We start from the raw sequence: 17,562 nt of genomic DNA on the forward strand, positions 1-17,562 counted from the left end.
CAAAGGAGGGCACTTGGAAGGGACAGGGAGCAGACAGGAGGGAGGTGACATGACCACTGGATTGGTGGTTTCCAGTGATCTGCGAGCCTATGTAGATCCAGTGGTCCACTGGACTGTACAAACTTGATGCCTCTTCAGTGAAAAGGATGGTCGCTGTGGGCTTACAGTCTCTCAGGTCTGCTATTCCATGGAAAATGTTGAGTATTAAAAGTGATGTGTTGGCTGTGGATGGTTTGGGAGTTGCTCTACTAATCACAGACTGATGACATCACTCAGCAGCAGTCTGTGGTCTCTTCTATGGCCTAGTTTCAACCATAAAGTGTCACTAAAAGGTAGTAAGCAAAATCTGCCTTCTTTCTCATGGTCTGAGCATAGAAATGAACTGCCAGGGACACAGAAATCCCTTCTGATCCTGTGCTTTCCTGTGAAGCAAATAGGGTAGTCTACAGAAACCCACTGAGAAGTCAGGTTGACATGTTCAGGAAACAATGAAGTTTAAGCTCTAGGCTTGAGCATAAATTTATCCAAATCAAATTATGCACACATAATTGTGGCTTTCTTTCACAGATGTACTATTTACTGGAAACTTTTAAAATACTAATATTTGCAGTTAGAAGGCAAAATAGTTCTTTTGCTTAAGTGTGAGTTCTACAGAGAACAAGACTACCTGATTAATTCTACTACGTTCCAGTCATAAGTGCTGGTCAGAGCTCAGCTGGCTTTGCTTTTGGCTTGAGGTAAAATTAATACAAAGTTTGTTTTATAGAAGCAACTAAAATCTCATTAAACCACAGATTGCTTGGAGTCTGGGCACAAATCCTAAAGCTTGGATTGGGTGTGTCTACAATATTTTTGGGTTTGGCCCATTTCTAGTTATGGAGGAGAAAATTTAAAATCATTAATTATATCGGCGTCATTCCTGATATTTTTCAACATTAAAAAATGGGAAATTACTTGGAGTTTTCCAAAACAAGAAAAAAAAGAAAAAGGCCCACCCTTGCTTTGGGGATGATGAAGTGTAATACATGGAAGGGAAACGCACTGACTGACTGATTTGTGGCTCTTTTCCTGCAGAAGAGGGATTAAAAATATACTTTATAGCCAATTTTTTATCAGTATTCTTATACTCAACATGAGATCTGTGATGCATGATCTGTAGAAGTATGGAAAATGCAGTTTGTACTTTGGTTACTAATAAGTATTCAATCGTACAGAGATTAATAAATGTCCCTAACAGAAATTATGGCTTGGGCTATGAAAGGTGAAGGGAACTTGCTTACAGAGATGCAGAGGAATAGGAGTGATGAGAAAAATTTAGAAGAATAGGGGACTTGCTGTATCAGGAAAAAAACTAAGGGCAAGTGAATGAGAACCTATAACCTGTGGTGTTGGAGCAGGGTGTGGCAAGACTTGCACTAATGTTTGGTAGACCTCACCGTGTACTTACATGAGTCTCATTCCTGATGAAGTTTCGAAGATCTCCATGTTTCATGTATGGAAGAACGACTAACGGGGATCCTTCGGGGGGATCCTAACGGGGATCTCATGCCTGCAGCTGGCATGAGAGAGGAATGAGGGGGAAGGGAGAGCCTTTGCTGGGAGGAAACAAACGGCAACTTCCTCAGAGCTGGGGAAAACTTGTGGAGGGAAAGGGGTGTGGCCATTTCACCTGGCCCATGGGGGCTTTTACTGAATGCATTAGTGACTACAAGAGTTTCCTGTGTTATGTAGCAATCGCAACAGATCACAGACTCCAAGTTTAAGGTCACTTGTGTCCCTGCCTTGGCATCCCCTGCCATTTAGGTGTGTGCCTTATGCTTTGTGCAATATCCTGTGGCAGATTCACTCCTGCACTGCAGCCTCATGGATCAGGAGCTCTGGCTGAGCTTTTCTATAGCCTGGAAAAGGGTGAGAGAGAGACTGCTGAGGGGGAACCAGCAAGTTTCTGAGTTCAAAGGAGCCCCATTAATTGGCAGACTCCTTCCTCCTCATGATGTCTTCTCCAACTGATAAAATGCACACTCCTCATCTGACTTTAAAGGAGAGCCCCTTGGTTCCCCCTTATTTCAGTGTGTGGGATGCAGTGCTATAAGACATAAAAAGCTTGAAAAACCTCTATGCAGACACCTTATTCAAAATGGTTTATAATGAATGGGTGTGCAAAAAGAAGAGCAGTTTGCAAGGTAAGAGTTGCAGTACCCACCTCTTCCTATTACTTCGCTGAAGTGCACTATCAGGCTGTCAGCACCAATAACCACATGCTGCACCTCTTTGACCAGGTCAGGATTTAAGGCGCTGATGTCAATGTGGACGTTAGTTTGGAGAAGTGGACTGGCTAAATCTGAGTCTCCGCTAGACAGAATCGGGGAGAGGTCAGAGTGAGGATACTGGGCAGGTCTGCACGATCCATTCTGAGACATGCTTGGAAACTGATCTGCAAGATGAACAGAAACTGTTATAATCCTTTCAAATTGCTCCTTGAAAAATGAAGTTTTATTGCATTGGAAAGCAAGGTTTGATTTTAACAGTTTGGAAGTGGCTTGGCTTTGTGGAAGTTTTGGTCACAAAGGGAAAATGAAAATATGCATCGGTAATCTGCCAAACTCCAGGAAAACTATGTCACTAGAAACTTACAATAGTGACAGCTAGCTAGAATCAGCTCTGCTTTTATGAAAGTAAATGGCAAAACTTCCACTTTTCTGAGGGGATGCAATGAAGACTTGTCACTTCCTGCCAAGTAGAGGTTACAGCATTTCTAGTAATTGGGAGTAACAAGAGTAAAATGGAAAAATGACAGCAATATGGGAGGAGCAGGTAGTAAACAATTAAGAACATGAAACCTTTTATTATTGTCATGTTCTAATTTGGTAGGGAACTTTACATTTCATGAAGGTTTCCAAACTGCTGGTGACTAGCTATATTTATCCAATGGTAAATATTCAACCAGGGAAATGCCTAGAGGTGATTCATATCCTGTAACTGCTGAAGATAATACAGTTGGTGCTACTCATGAAAATAACATGACTCATCTGATATAGCAGAAATTAAAATATTTCAGTAGAGCCAGGAGTATTTATTTGAGAATTTTTTTTATCAACAGTATGTTGTTCAGGTACTTCAAATAGTTTTTGTTTAAAAAATTTTTTCTCGTATTTTTTCATGACTGAATGAAAGAACTAGGTTTAATTTACAGCAATTTCAGTCTGGAATGATTCCAGTGGAGTCAATGAGCAGAATTTAGTCTAGGGTCAAAACCAAAAAAGTGAATAAATTTAAGAAGAAAAATTATCAGGTACTGTATCACAACAAGTAAAATATGTTGTACAGACATGCTTTATATATTTCTGTACAAAACTTGGAAAATTTTCATATAGTGCTGTTGTCATTCTAGTTGCTGAGAAAAACTCTGTGCTCCTCTATCTAGAAGCAAAAATACCAACTCTTACATTTACAAATGAGTTTGTCACTAACAGCAAATATCTATTTAATAATGCCAGTAAAATAATCCAGACATGGCTGCAAAATAATTTTTGCAGCTTCTACATGTATATCTGCATGTTTTCTAATGTTCCTGTTCTTTTATTCTTTGATAGGAATTGACATAAACACTGCTAGAGACATTAAGTGAACGTATCTCCCCTCTGTGCTTTGCCAGTATACAGTGGCCCCAGGACCACTGTTGATTTACATTCCACCAAGGATCTTTGCACAGTTTTCTCTTGTGTACCACTTTCCCTTCTAACCAGTGGCACAGGCTTTCCTGTTTCTTCGGGAATTTTTCAATCAAGAAATTTCTGTATGAGCTGGTGGCAGCAATTAAAGAATAATAAGGGAAGCTGGGAACTGACCTGTCTCTCAAACAGCTCCGCGATTGGGGCTTACAGAGGTGAAATAAGGATTTGGAGTGATTTCTATTGAGCTGTATATGGCAGCACCTTAAATAATACAAGACTATGTATATACCAAGACTAACGAACAAGTGTGATATCTTACGTACCATAATGTGGTAGCTTCTAATAGCTAAAGGCTCAGTAATGGTAATCACAGGACATGGTCTCCGTGTCTTAAAGGACGTGTTCAGCCTAAGGTGGTATGATAAGTGTAGCAGACTCTCTTCTGAAGAATACCCACTTTAAAATGGTGTTATACAGGACAAAAACGTGTACGGCATAGGATTATTGCTCCCTGAGACCAGCATCACAGCACACATGGACCTCCACTCAATTTGTAAGTCTTCATATCCTTTTAGCTTAATTTTTAAACCTAACATTTCTGCATTATACAATGTCCCATTTTACAGAAGGGGCATTAACAAACAAAAGATTATCAGTTTACAAAGCTCCATGTCCCATGTTGGGCCAACAGAACTGCTTTACCATGACTGTATGAAGTCAATGAGACACACTAAACCTACAGCCACTTGATGTTATCCTTAAAATAATTTTTTTCAGAGTGAATTTGCACATGGCATGATGGACTCATGATAACACAAAATCATCATACCCACTGGCTCCTAACAAATTGTGGAGTATAGAGCATTTCCACTAATAGCATTTTATATATTCCTCCAACCTGAGTAAAAGTAAAAATCCTTTGCACCTTAGTTTTGGGAAGCACCTGAGAAGTTCAGTTAAAATAGCAAGCCTGTGAACACAGGAGTTCCACTAATGCAGACGCAGACAAACTAGATGACAAATTGAAATTAAGATACTGATTGAAAGAGCTATCATCTGAAGACATATGAAAACCAAAATGTATAAAATATCATCTGTACAGATTCCTAATAGAGGTGTACCTTCTAGAAAAGTTGATCTGTAGTCTACAGATTCACTTGAAACCATTTCTGTTGTTGGACTTACACTCCTTGCGCTCACCAGCCTGTCCAGGTGAGGAGTGTGCACTCTGCCATCATAACGCACGAGGTCGCTTCCCAGATCTGAGGGGGAGAAGAAAGAAACACTAGAAAACCCTCATGGTTTTGGTATGCCAACATTCATTTAGCTATTTATTTAAACCTAGATGTTCTGCTCTGCTGGGAAGAAGGTAGGGTGTTGCTGTGGTAGACATATTCAGGACCTGAACTTGAGCTATTTGTACAGCACAAGATTTGCTGCAACTTGTTTTGAAGACCCACTCTTAGCCATACTGGAAGTTTTGAAGCCTCTAGGGCCACCTTCATGGTCTGACTGTGATACTGCATCAGAACAAAACTTGGTTATATACTACCTCCCCTGCTCCTCCTGCCTTGCACAGTGTGGCAGCTCCCAGTGGAAGTAAACCCAGACACAGGGGCCAGAGAGGATCCAGGGTCTGACCAAGTTCCTGATTTGGGTGAACAAGAGACCAGGACGCTGCAGTGCCCTGTGTCTTGCACAACTCAGGCACAGCCCGGAGGACTACAAGACAACCGGACGAAGCTGAAGTACTCGTGATTCCATACGTATCATTTACTCGTCCTCTCTTCCAAAGCTGATTGGGGAACAGAAGTTACTAAGTTTTCCTAATAGCTTAGAGTTCCTCCGAAATCCTTCTCCTTAAGGCATAATATGCCCCTTCACCCAGCTCAGGCAAGAGCCAAGCACTGACATGCAACTAAACATTGTGACTTGATTGTGAAACGTCTGCTGACGCATTACAACAGGGCATTGCATGGTAGTTAAGCAAAGCACAAAATTACGTCATTTTTAAAAATCTAAGATGTAATAATGGACTTATTTGATGAGATTGACTATGACGGACCTTTAATTTGTTTCTTCTTCCTTCTCCAGAGAAAAAACACCAAAAAGATAAAAAGTAAAACTGATGTTGAAAGTACTCCAGCAATTAGTCCTGTGAAATTCTGATCTTGCTGGATCAGCACTTTTCCGATAACTGTTGATAAAACTTCTTGCTTCCACTGAAATAACAAAGAAAGAAAATAGTGTGATGATTTCCACAGACAAGGAAGAACTAGATTATTAGTACTAAAGTATGAGCTGATATGTCCCATCTAACTAAATCTTGATTTTGTGATGCTGTACTGTGATAAGACACTGGGAGTGAAGAAATTGTTATAGTGCTGTACATGAAAGCAGATCTACATGTTTCTCACTTCATTACTCACCTTCAAGAGCTCTGGTAGTGATACAGCTGTGTATTTGATACACCACACACGTGGCATGCACTCGCGCACACTCTGGGTAACAGGGTCCCACTGTTACCAGATGTTAATTCAAAATTTTAAATTCATACTCTTACTCAAATGGTACATGGAAATGTATGGGCCTATGGATATATGGGCTGAGATGTACATTAGAAAAACCAGCCCAACTGTATTTAATATGTGTCCTTCTGGCATAAATATGCTGTAACATCAAACTCACTCTTTTGTTGACAGCGTGCCTACATTTTAGTTCCCAAGGTCATGTGAGCCTGTCCCTAGCCAGCTTCTAGCTTGTTGACAGTTTAAAGAAACAAAACAAACCAAAAAAACCACCAACCCCAAAAATCAACCACCAAACAAACATCAAGCAGCTAACAGGGAAAAACTGTTTTAGGTCACACAGCACTAGCTCAGTCAGTTGGAATGCATTTGGCCATCTTTTCTCTTCCTCCTGTGGAATTCATTCCTCTGGGTACTGTAATGATGGATTTGCCCGTCAAAAGAGCAAATTTTCTTCTTCACTGGGCAGACTGCAATTTCTGTGTCTCCTTGCCAGTAAACAAGCAAAAACCTTACTTAACCCCTTTATATTTTGTTCTTTTCTATGTATGAAACCTGTCACGCATATCTATTTCTTAGAGTTTAATGAAATATCACATAGTAGAACTGGTGAAATGTAGTGTCAGCTCTGGTTGCATATGTGAAAATACAAACCACATGCAACCTGTGCAAAAGTATCATATGAAACTAGGCACTTACAGTTCTGGGAAACATACACCAAAAGAAGAGCTGCATCTAATTTTATAGTTTGAGTGATGTATTCAAGAAATTTAATAATTACTTTAAAAATAAATTAATATTAAAATAAATTAATAGTTACTATATTAATAAATGAGTTATTACTATTTACTTACACTGCAGTAGCAAATAGGAATATAATTCACAGCTCAGGATCCTGTTGAGATGAATGCCATAAAGATATAGAAAAAATAGATAGTCCCTGCTCCAAAGAGCTTACCTAGACTTTGATCCTAATCAGACTTACATTCACTGTTTTCAGTGAATCACAGTTCAGTTTCATAGTTTAAAGGTATTCCTATTCCACTGGGATTTTCCTTTTTTTATATATTTAAAAAATACAAAGATACTGAAAGATCTGTCTTATTCTATGAATCAGTATGTCTACAATTTAAATTTGCAATAGCACACTGTATGATCACCTTTAGAAAAATGGTCAACTCAAACTTTTGTCCAAAGTGTTTTCTTCTTACGAAAAGAATTGAAATTATAAAATGCAGACAAAAAAAAAATCTTTCAGGAAGGATGTGATCCTCTTGACTGCAGCAAAATTTTTTGTTGAAAAAAGGGCTTATGAGTTCCAAACTAAACCTACTCCTTTATAGCTTCCCATTCTTCCCCATATGTTTCCTCTTGTGTTTGGATTAATAGCTATAATTTTATTTCCGTGATTAGTTCAAGTTTTACTTTGTGCTGAAGCCTTCAGAAATTCTCTCTACAAACAGGTAATAACTACAATGAAGACAATATTTATTTTAAAACAGCTGATATTATTTGAATTTCCATCCCAAACAAACATGGATAGAGATATCTCTGTAAGCACAGGCTTAGGCTTAAACTTAAAGTTTCTTGGTTCAATAGTGACACTGTGAATGATAATAAAAATGGCATTAATATCTCATGTGTGGTGTAGTTGCCTCACCTCTATATTTAGCTCACTGTTGGATTTCAGGAGATCACTGGGAACCGTACACAGAATTGATTCTGACTGCAGAAGGAGGTTTTCGCAGCTTTTATTTCCAACTTTTAGCACCTCTCCTTTAACAGCTTCTGAATCAATATAATTTCCCTTGGAAAAAAAAAATCAATTTCATATTACATAACCATCTCATAAAAGTTAAGGAGTTACAAGCTTGGAAAATGTTTTTAATGGAAAAACAATTGAGAAATAAAAGACCAATGCAAATTTACACTGTCCTGTCAACAGGCATGTATAACGCTTTTTTCATGCAAACGGCTCTTTGACAGACAGGCCAGAGAGGGATGATAAAATTTACAGATAAATTCTGCTGTCACTAATACTCATACAGCCCATACAGGCCTCTAAAAATATAAATGTCTGACGGATTAATCCTGTTGGTCCTGTTTAGATTTTTGCATAATTTGCTCAAGAAAGGACGTATTATGTAACACTGTTGTTTACACAAAACTGGCATTATATTATCCACAAGCTAAAGGCATCTCAAACATTTTGTTTTGCAAGTGGTTATGGTAGCAGTAGTGAAGCTTTCAAAAAGAAGTCATTAATTGTAATAATACACTAATCTGTTAAAATCACGTTCCACAGACCAAAAAGGAATAAACCTTGGTAAAGACAAGAGCATGAAAGGTGCAGTCCCTACTCAGAAAACCTGCTTTCATATCCCACACTTGGATGAAAAATTATTCATTGTATTATTCCAGTATTGTGATAGTGGCACTCAAAGGCCAAGTTCAGCATCTTCTGTGCTCAAGAGTGCATCAGAATTTAAGAAGCTGCCCTACCCCATGTACAACCTGACTTAAGATGAACAAAGAGGTATATTAAGAAGGATTAGAAGGGGAGAAGGGAGTGTGGGACTAATACAGGCTATTTACGTGAACTGGATCTGGGAGTTTTCCATGAGAAGGGAGAGAAGGCACTGCAGCTGACACGGCTATGGGACCTTGTATATTGGAAAAGAAACAAGAATTCCATTCTGAGGGGCAAAAAAATCTTACTTTGGCATTTTAGATTTACTGCAGAATGAGATTCAACCCTGGGGAAATTGTAATAAACATAGAGGAGAGCCAGCTTAATGTCCTATTTTGACTGGCAAAGCCACACCCCAGGTAAATGCTTTTTAATTGCTGTCCATAGAAGTCCATTTTGCATTCTATCTTCTGTCTACTTGGAAACATTCTGTTTGATGTTAAGTAAATATTCAATGGGCCAAAGAGCATGTGACTGACTGCTTATTGCTTAGTAGTATGGAGACTTGCTGCAGATTGTGAGCCATTCATGTTCAAATCTTTCCTTTGAATGATGTTCCTCAAAAGACTTGAATTTAAGTTTTTCATCTTCAGGATAAATATATTGTCTTGGAGAGTGATTCTATGATTCTTCTACACCACAGCTTAGAATTTTTTGCACCATCAAAACTGATACTTACCCAAATGGACAAGAAATCCTACTGACGTTTCCTAAGGTGATCCTTAGCCAGTTATAAAGATGATGGTAGTTTTTACTTAATACTATTACCATTATGTTACCATTAGTATATTATAGTATATTATAGTTTCATTTATGATAACTCAATATATTAGGAGTTTCAAAACTCAGCAGTGGTTTTGCTCTTCCAGGACAACAGAATTTGCCTAAAATTTTAAGAGAAGGTGGAAACTGGGAAAATATGTCCTCTTTTAAAATGTGCACTGCCCCCTTCTTGGTGAGCAATGCCCTTGCATGCAAGCTGGAGAAGTTCATTACTGGGCTGAGTAGCTGTTGCAAACCAATCTGATAGCTCAATCACCTCACAACTTTAGAGAGTTGGGAATAATTGGGTAGAAGTCTAGAAGCAGTAGAAGAACCGTAAACTAAGGTGTGGAAATTTTCAGATTCGTGTCAGAAGAATTTTTCAGGTTCCTAAGCAGAGAGAAAGGGTTTACTTGGGAAGAATGAGGAGTGACTGCAGCTGCAGAGGTTCCTCTTCAGCTTGCTCAAAAATACCATGGTTTCCATACTGTTCTCTTTTGGACCAGATATTGAGAGTAACATAATTTCCTATGTGATGGAAGAAGACTGACAATACAGTGACCTGTAAATAGGCAAGAAGAGTTTCTTAAGATTGTCTTATAAAGAATGTGTTGCACTGGCTTAGGAATAGAGTGGGCAATTTAGTAAATCTTGTCCTCCTTGGAGTTTTAATACAAAAGGGCCAGAGGACAGCAAAGATCTCAGATGTGCTGTGTAACATGCCAGTTGTTACGTATTTCTCTAATGGAAGATTTATATTTATAAATACACTTTACTTATCGGTGGTCTATGCCTAGGTGTCCTCTGGAATAATGCACAAAGTCCCTGCACCAGCTTAGTGCATAAGCACACCCTAGAACAGGACAGGCTTTGGGCAGACTGAGGAAAGACAGAGTTTCTTTTCTTATTGGGTTTTTTTCACAGCCAGGATGCACTGGGTTTGCAGCAGCCCAGCTTGCAGGTCCGCGTCAGTGGCTTCTGCCAGAGGCAGCAAGTATACTCTGTCCTCTTCAGCAGACTCAGGTGTTCCACTGTCCCCAGCAGTGAAACACCAGAATTTCTCCCTCCCTGACAGCTTCCCATGTTGGCAGGAGATGGGAGCACTTCTGAAGTGGTGTCTTCATGGTGTTGAATCAGAGAAGTGTCTCAAGCCACTCTGTCACGATCCCTCTGACTGGGGGATGGTGGGCACCAAGCAACTTCAAAGACCCACATACTTGGCAGAGGAAGAGAGTGATGATGTAGGACCTTGAGTAGCTGGCACTGAAGACAAGGAGGTTTGGTATTTGTGGCACACAGTGCCCTGTGTTTTAAATAGAAGACCTAAAGTTTTCTTGTGTGTAACATTTTCTTACAAAAACATCTTGTGGTCATCAGGGGAAACCAAACAGAACCTTTCAATCGGTACCCACTGTCATTTGATGAAAGCCAAATATGTCACACTAGATTAGTTAGATTGAAAAACTTGTGATAAAAGCTCCCTCCGCCCCCCTGAAACTAATTAAGAAAGAGATAAAAGAACTTTGGTTTGGTAGAACAGACTGTTCGCTGAAGCAAGCTGCCATTTAATTTCATGCTGAGCTTGCTTAATTACTGCACAAAATACAATCATGAGGCATGTCAACTTGTGTGTATTTTTGAATGTGGGTACGGGGTGAGGGAAAAGTGTTGCCAATATGGCTTGTAATGATCTTTTGGCTCCTGACTATAATTTATGAAAGTTGCCTCACTGTTTTGATAGAAGCACCCCACTATAACTAATTCTATTTAGAGGAAGATGTTAAATTGGTGCTTGTCCATGCTTCATTCCAGGAGACCAGTTTTCACTAATGCTATTCTCCAGATGGTTGCTAGGAAATAACCAGGACATTAGGCTTAGGGAGACATCTGTCTTGGGTGCCATGACTACAGGTCGATGCTACAAAATTGTGAGTTTGGTCACTAGGACAGTCCTCAGCTAGCCTTTCCAATCTAAATGGCTTCTTCCCAGCAATAAAACAGTACCAGAGACCTTTTCCTCAGGGAGAATACAAAGTTCACAAATAAAAGAGAAGGAAGTTAAAAAACCCAACTAGTTTTTAACTCTCAGTCTCTGTGAAGATTATGGAGCAAGTCCTCAGGGAAGCCCTTCCAGGCAGAGTAAGGACAAAAAAGTAATTGGGAACCACCAGCATAGGTTTCCCGAGAGTGGATTTTGTCTGACCAGCCTTCTATGCAGAGATGACTGGTTCTGTAGATGAAAGATGAGCACTGGACAAGAAGACCCTCACTTTAGCAAGTTTTGCAACACAATCTCTCCTAGCAATGAAAACAAATTAGGATGGTAGGAACTGGATAGACGGTCTATAAGGTGAATGAAAAACCTACTTGACATAGATCAAACCTTAAAAGTCTAACATGTGGCATTTGTCAATGGCTGATACTGGGACCAACACTAATTGAATCTTTATTGACAACCTGAACAAAGGGATAGAATGCACTTCTTTGAGCTTTCAGATGACAACAAGTTTAGGAAAATCACTGATATACTGGGTCATAACGTGAAATAAGGCAGCAGTATGCCACTGTAGTGATGAAGGCTCAGCACACATTTTAGCAGCAGCAAAGCCAGTAGATTGAAGGTGATTGTTCTGCTTTGGTCAGCACTTGTAAGGCCACACCTGGAGAATTGTGTCAAGTTTTTAACCCCATCGAATAAGAGAGATACTGACAAACTGGATGAAGTACAGCAGAGGGCCACTGAGCTAGAAGGGGAGCTGAAGCACAGGATACACAATGCAAGGCTAGTGGAGCTGGGTTTTTTAAAGCTGTAAAATCTCCATTCTTGGAGAGTTTCAAAACTCATCTAGATAAGGCCATAGGCAACCTGACCTGATTTTTAACTTAGCCCTGTTTTGAGCAACAGGGTTAGACTATGAAGATCTCCAGAGGTTCCTTCCAATCTATGTTATTCTATGATTCTTCTCAAATTAGTACTCTTTCCAACTGGTTGATATGCATGACCTGGAAAATACTGGAAAACACTGCTGTCATTGCACAGAGGCACTGAGCCATGCAGCAGCTCTATATTCCCAGATCTCTGCTGACCTACACACCAGAACTCTATCCAGCATTCCTCCAAAACTAAACATGAGAACTGTTCTGCATTGAGGAAGGAGTGATTGTATGGCCAAGAGCTCGAAGTAGAAAAACAAAATTAAAAAATAAAAATCAGACCAATTATTCTTTGGTATTTACCCAAAACACTTTGCAGAGGCAGATTAATATTCAGAGTTTGACTGGAAGTCAGCATGGCTGACAGGAGCTCTGCAGTGATCCTTCTGATGTCTGGCAGCCCAGAAGCTGGCCCACTGGACCATCTTGGGAGTCAAAGACCTCAGGGTATCAAGATTTCTTCATTGTGATAGGGGAAAAGAGTTTTGGCTTACAGAGCTATGCAGGAGCTACACAAAGAGATGACCCAAGCATTAAGACTGTTTCTCTTCCATAAAGCATTTTTTATCAATTATATTCTATATAAATTATATAAATTTATATAAATAATGTGTACTTTACAACAGATTTTCATAAGCATTCATTGTAAACTAGAAACACCCATATTTATACCTTTTCTATTTGATTAATCTAAACTCAGAAAAGCATTAGATTTCAAAAAATTGCACTCACACAAAATTGATTTAATTTTCTTTGCAGTACTGTAGTAGAGAGCGGCCTGTGCTTGTAAGGGCCCCAAATTCCTAAGAGATGTTTCTCAGTGCCATGTAGGCTATTCTCAATGCTCTTTGAAGAGGCATTCATCACCAACTTTGCATTTTTCACGGGTCCATAAATATTTAGGCTACAGCAGTGACTGATCCTCATGAGTGACTTTGTGCACAGGCCAGAGTTTCCCTCAGCTCAAGAGAGCCAAAGCTGCTAGGCCACATCTTCTGTGAGGAAGGACACAAAACCATGTGACAGTATGAGCTGGGACTCGGGCACAGGCCACATACTTCAGGCTCTGGGCTGCTGGCCATGTTTAATCCTGAACTGGTGACGCAGCTCATTGCAATCAGAAGCTGATGCAGCGTGGTCCTCCCACGAGGACGAGGAAAGCCCCTCTCCAACTCCACCTGATGCCAACCACCCTGGTATATATATCTTTGTTTTTAGCTCTGCATCTTTTAAATTGTGACAACTGGGGGCTTGGGTGAATGCAGTACCAAACACAGTGCTCTCTCTGCCCTTGCTTCCTTGGGGCTTATGTCATCAAAATGTCTGTTCCACACTGTGCTGCTGATGTGCACTTGTGAATAATTGAAAAACTTATTTCAGCATTTCTTACCTTAATTTCCAGAACATTTTGGTTGCCTCTTGAGATGAACACTGGCTTTTCAAAATGCTTAAATACTGGATTATTTACATAATCAAAATCAAAGTACAGGGAGCTGACACCATCAAAAATAAAGAACACTTTGGTTACAAAGGGTGGTTGGAGATTGAAAACTTTCAGTGAAGGCGTTGTACAGCAGATTATCTCTGAGCTAGAGCGGTGGCTACATGCCTATAAGAAAAAAAAAGAGGTAATTGTAGTACGTACATGCATAGGAAGTCAGTGATTAACGTAACTTTCTTTAACAATACACAAATATTGAAAAAATAAACACCAAGGGTCTTGTTCTTCTTTAACCAAAGCAAAATCCTCATCAGCGCAACACAGCATTTATGTAGAGCTGGGAGAAAAGTATAAAAACTTCATGTCAATGGTGTTTGCACTCTTGTTGAGGAAATGTTCAAATAAACAAGCTTCCTGGCCTGATTGTTCACAGCACTTTAAAGTAAATATTTTGCAGATAATTAATGGAAAATGATTTCCAAAGCCAAGGACCATCAGGAGGCTAGACTGATGTACTGAGCAGGCATAGTTCAGCTTACCCAGCCTATGTCACAGTGACTGCCACATGCATTTCTCTTCCTTTTTCACTACCAGAGCAATAGTAAGAGACCAGAGGACAAGGTAAAAGCTAATAAATTTGACTGAAACAGTGGAAAACAGAAGTAAAGCAGTGTTTACCCATGGCATAGCTAATTCGCTATGTTTCCAGAAAGGCACTATGGACTCTGTGAGAAAGCGCTTTAGAGCCAAAGCCACTGTGGATCCTGGGCCACAAAAACTCAGCAAAGTGTATCTTCTTTCTAAAAATGTATATGTAAGGCCCCAGGTGTGTGTCACTTGTTGCTTAGGTTCTCGGCAAGTCCCTGCTGAGAGTGTTGACTGTGGGACATGCTTTGCACTGTATCTCGGACCAGCAGGGATGAGATGTTTGCCCCTCACTGCCGCGCAGGAGCTGCCTGACAACAGGCATGAAGACACACTTGCCCCTCACCCTGCCACTATTCCTTGTGAGGGCCTTCTCTGAGGGAAAGCTGCTGGTGCACCTCATGATCAGAAGACCTGCCAGAGGATGCTTTGTGCCACGGGGATATGATCCAGTGTAAAATGTCTGGCCACGGCGCTTCTCTCTATTCCATACTGCCTTGACACAGGACTTGTCTAAATCACATTTACAGTTAACAGAGGGACAAAAGCTCACCTAGAAGGGGTTTCATCTGATCCATTTTAGACAACAGCTTTAATTAGATTAACAGTGCTCTAGAAGAGTCAACTCTCTCTTGAATGTGAGGGTTTCTACAGGACTACTCTGCTTATAAAATCAACAGCACATCTACAAGCATCAGCGGGAGGCATAGTGGGTGCTGGGCAGCATCACACGAACTGCAGAGTGGTTTGTTTGTGATTGTATCGTGTACTCCCTTCTCTGTGCCTCCCTTTCATGCTGCCTACCATGGATATGGTTGAAGAACTTCTGGCACAAACAGAGTTACTTCAACTCCACAGATGTATTTCTCTTCCGAACCTTCTGTAAGTAGTTCCCTGTACACTGTGCCTTGAGAACAGATTAAACTTTTTCTTTTTTAAAAAAATATAAATACTGGGATTGACATGTGCCACAGTAAGAATGGGGCTAAGCTCCTAGTCATCATAAATCTTACATTTGTTCTACAAGAGACTTTCCTGGAAAATCAACAATCCTGTTGAATACCTGTGTGCATCCAGAGAAGGTCAAAATGTGTATTTTTCTGTTTTGTTTTTCAAATTAAATTGGTTCTTAATATATAATGCTGCCTGAAGGAGCTATGAAATTAGTTTAAATTAATGCAATGTTATTTTGCTGTTTCAAATCAGTGACATAACTGTTCAGGCTATATCAGTTATATTAAATCAGCTGTCTACAAATCAGCACTTTTTGTTATCACCACAGGTACTTATGTTTCTATAAGTATTATTGTTAAATCTTGAATCTGCCAAGGGAAAAATTTTCAATGTTCTGAGCATTTCAGTTCTAGAGCTCTTACGTGTCTGAGAGCTGCGAGTTCGGCACTCAGTTAAATAACTTGGTGCAGTTCTTAGTGATGCTAATGGGACTTGCACCTGTGTATCTACCTGCCCATTTAGATTCCTAGCAGAAATTCAGAAACAGTTGTGCAAGCCCCATGACAGTATGGTAAACTGTGGGACACAAGACAAAGGCAGATTTTTGCTCCATTTGCTTACAGTATTAGACTGTTCTTCTTTTGAATACCTTGTTATACACCAAGCTTTGTTCTATTACATGGATCTAGAAATTAATTTGAATTAGTATGGTAATAATAAGATGTGTCATTAGTATAATGGATGATCAAGCCATACTTTTCCATGATATATGAATGTTTGTAAGGTTACCTATCATATTGTGTCGATTCTAAAACAGGATTACTAAAATATATATAATTATGAAACTAAGTATGTCCCAAATAATCATTATATTTATTTGATTAATGTAAATTCATAAGACTTTTTATCTACTGTAGAGTAGTGATGTCCCTTAAATTAATAGCAGTGGTATTCATAACTTTGTTTGTGGCTATCTATTAGAATCAGTACTTTACTTTATCAGGCTGGTCTCTGAAGCAGAAGCTTTCAGAAAATGATAAAAATCTAATAATACTCTTTGGAAGGGATGCAATGTGACTGATTGGTAAGGTCAAGAAAAATCTTATTTGCAATGCCCTTATTGGTACATGGTTTGACATGACATTTTTACCTTGAAATTGGTTTTAGCAATTGAAGAATATGACAGTTTGGTTTTCATGAAATATTGGATTGAGGATCTCTAAGAAAAAAAACCTAATTCAATCTATTGCCTTCTCAATTAAAATACTGCCTATCACCCAGCACCTTTAACTTTTATTTAATTAGGCTTTAAAGTACATTCACTTTAAAAGCTAAGCCTACATTCTTCTTGTGACTATAATCTACATCTGAAGACCGTGAGGAAGAAAAGATAAAAATTATGGTACATTTCACAAGCATAAATAAATTCCAAAGGGAATAATAATCCATTGCACAATGCATATGACTCATCACTTAAGGTATGTATTCTTGTTTCATTTGTAAAATATGACCCCTGAGGCAATTAATTCAAACCTGACCTACAGAATCTGAACTTCAGTGCCCAATTCAATTTTTTTTCATCTGATAGAACAACAGGAAAAATTATGAGGGAGGATCTCTGAGTTCCAGAGGTCTCCCAGCAGCTGACCCAGATAAGAGAGGGGCAATTGGATGTGTATTACAGGATCTGTAGTTGTCAGAAGGGAGAAAAGATCCAATTTTTCCTTTCATAAAAAGTAAACTTTTGGAGTTCCAGTGAGGAATGAAAGATGAATGAAGTTAAAGACAGACTGGGAGACTCTCCAACTGTCTTTGCCAAAGGATGATTTCTCAGTAGAAAGAGATGAGAATACACGTCCAACCTGAGGAAAAGCACATTCAGAAGACTTTTCTGTGTAAAGCAGTGTATCTTGAGTGTTTTCCAGAGAACTCATTGGCTTTTGCTGCCATTTCAGGTAGTATAATAAATGGCCCTAATGGATCAGTAGCATTTTTATTCTAGTTGTCTTCTTGGATGAAGGCATGGGAGATGATATTTCTAGTCTATCAGATCATTGGACCAGAAGGTAGAGTAAAACCTCTCTTGCTGCTGGGTCTGAGAGCCAGCCCTTCGCACAACATGACCAATACTGACTGGGAGTCTAAAGTCTGGGC

General features: G+C 39.4%; 1 protein-coding gene across 5 annotated transcripts in view; it reads right to left on the reverse strand.

Moving 5' to 3' along the window:
* MET (MET proto-oncogene, receptor tyrosine kinase) overlaps positions 1 to 17,562 on the reverse strand; it is a 90,159-nt gene that overhangs the window by 8,452 nt on the left and 64,145 nt on the right. For 4 of the 5 annotated variants that reach the window (XM_032688678.1, XM_032688679.1, XM_032688676.1 and 1 more), the window contains exons 11-15: positions 13,759 to 13,977; positions 7,863 to 8,009; positions 5,740 to 5,896; positions 4,796 to 4,936; positions 2,204 to 2,434 (exon numbers count right to left, since the gene is read on the reverse strand). In XM_032688678.1, the coding sequence (XP_032544569.1) occupies positions 2,204 to 2,434; positions 4,796 to 4,936; positions 5,740 to 5,896; positions 7,863 to 8,009; positions 13,759 to 13,977 (895 nt within the window). Of the gene's footprint in view, positions 1 to 2,203; positions 2,435 to 4,795; positions 4,937 to 5,739; positions 5,897 to 7,862; positions 8,010 to 13,758; positions 13,978 to 17,562 lie in introns of those variants that run through there. The other variant, XR_004357220.1, reaches the window with a different exon arrangement.

The sequence above is a fragment of the Chiroxiphia lanceolata genome, chromosome 5 (genome assembly GCF_009829145.1).
Source record: "Chiroxiphia lanceolata isolate bChiLan1 chromosome 5, bChiLan1.pri, whole genome shotgun sequence".
NCBI lineage: Eukaryota > Metazoa > Chordata > Aves > Passeriformes > Pipridae > Chiroxiphia > Chiroxiphia lanceolata.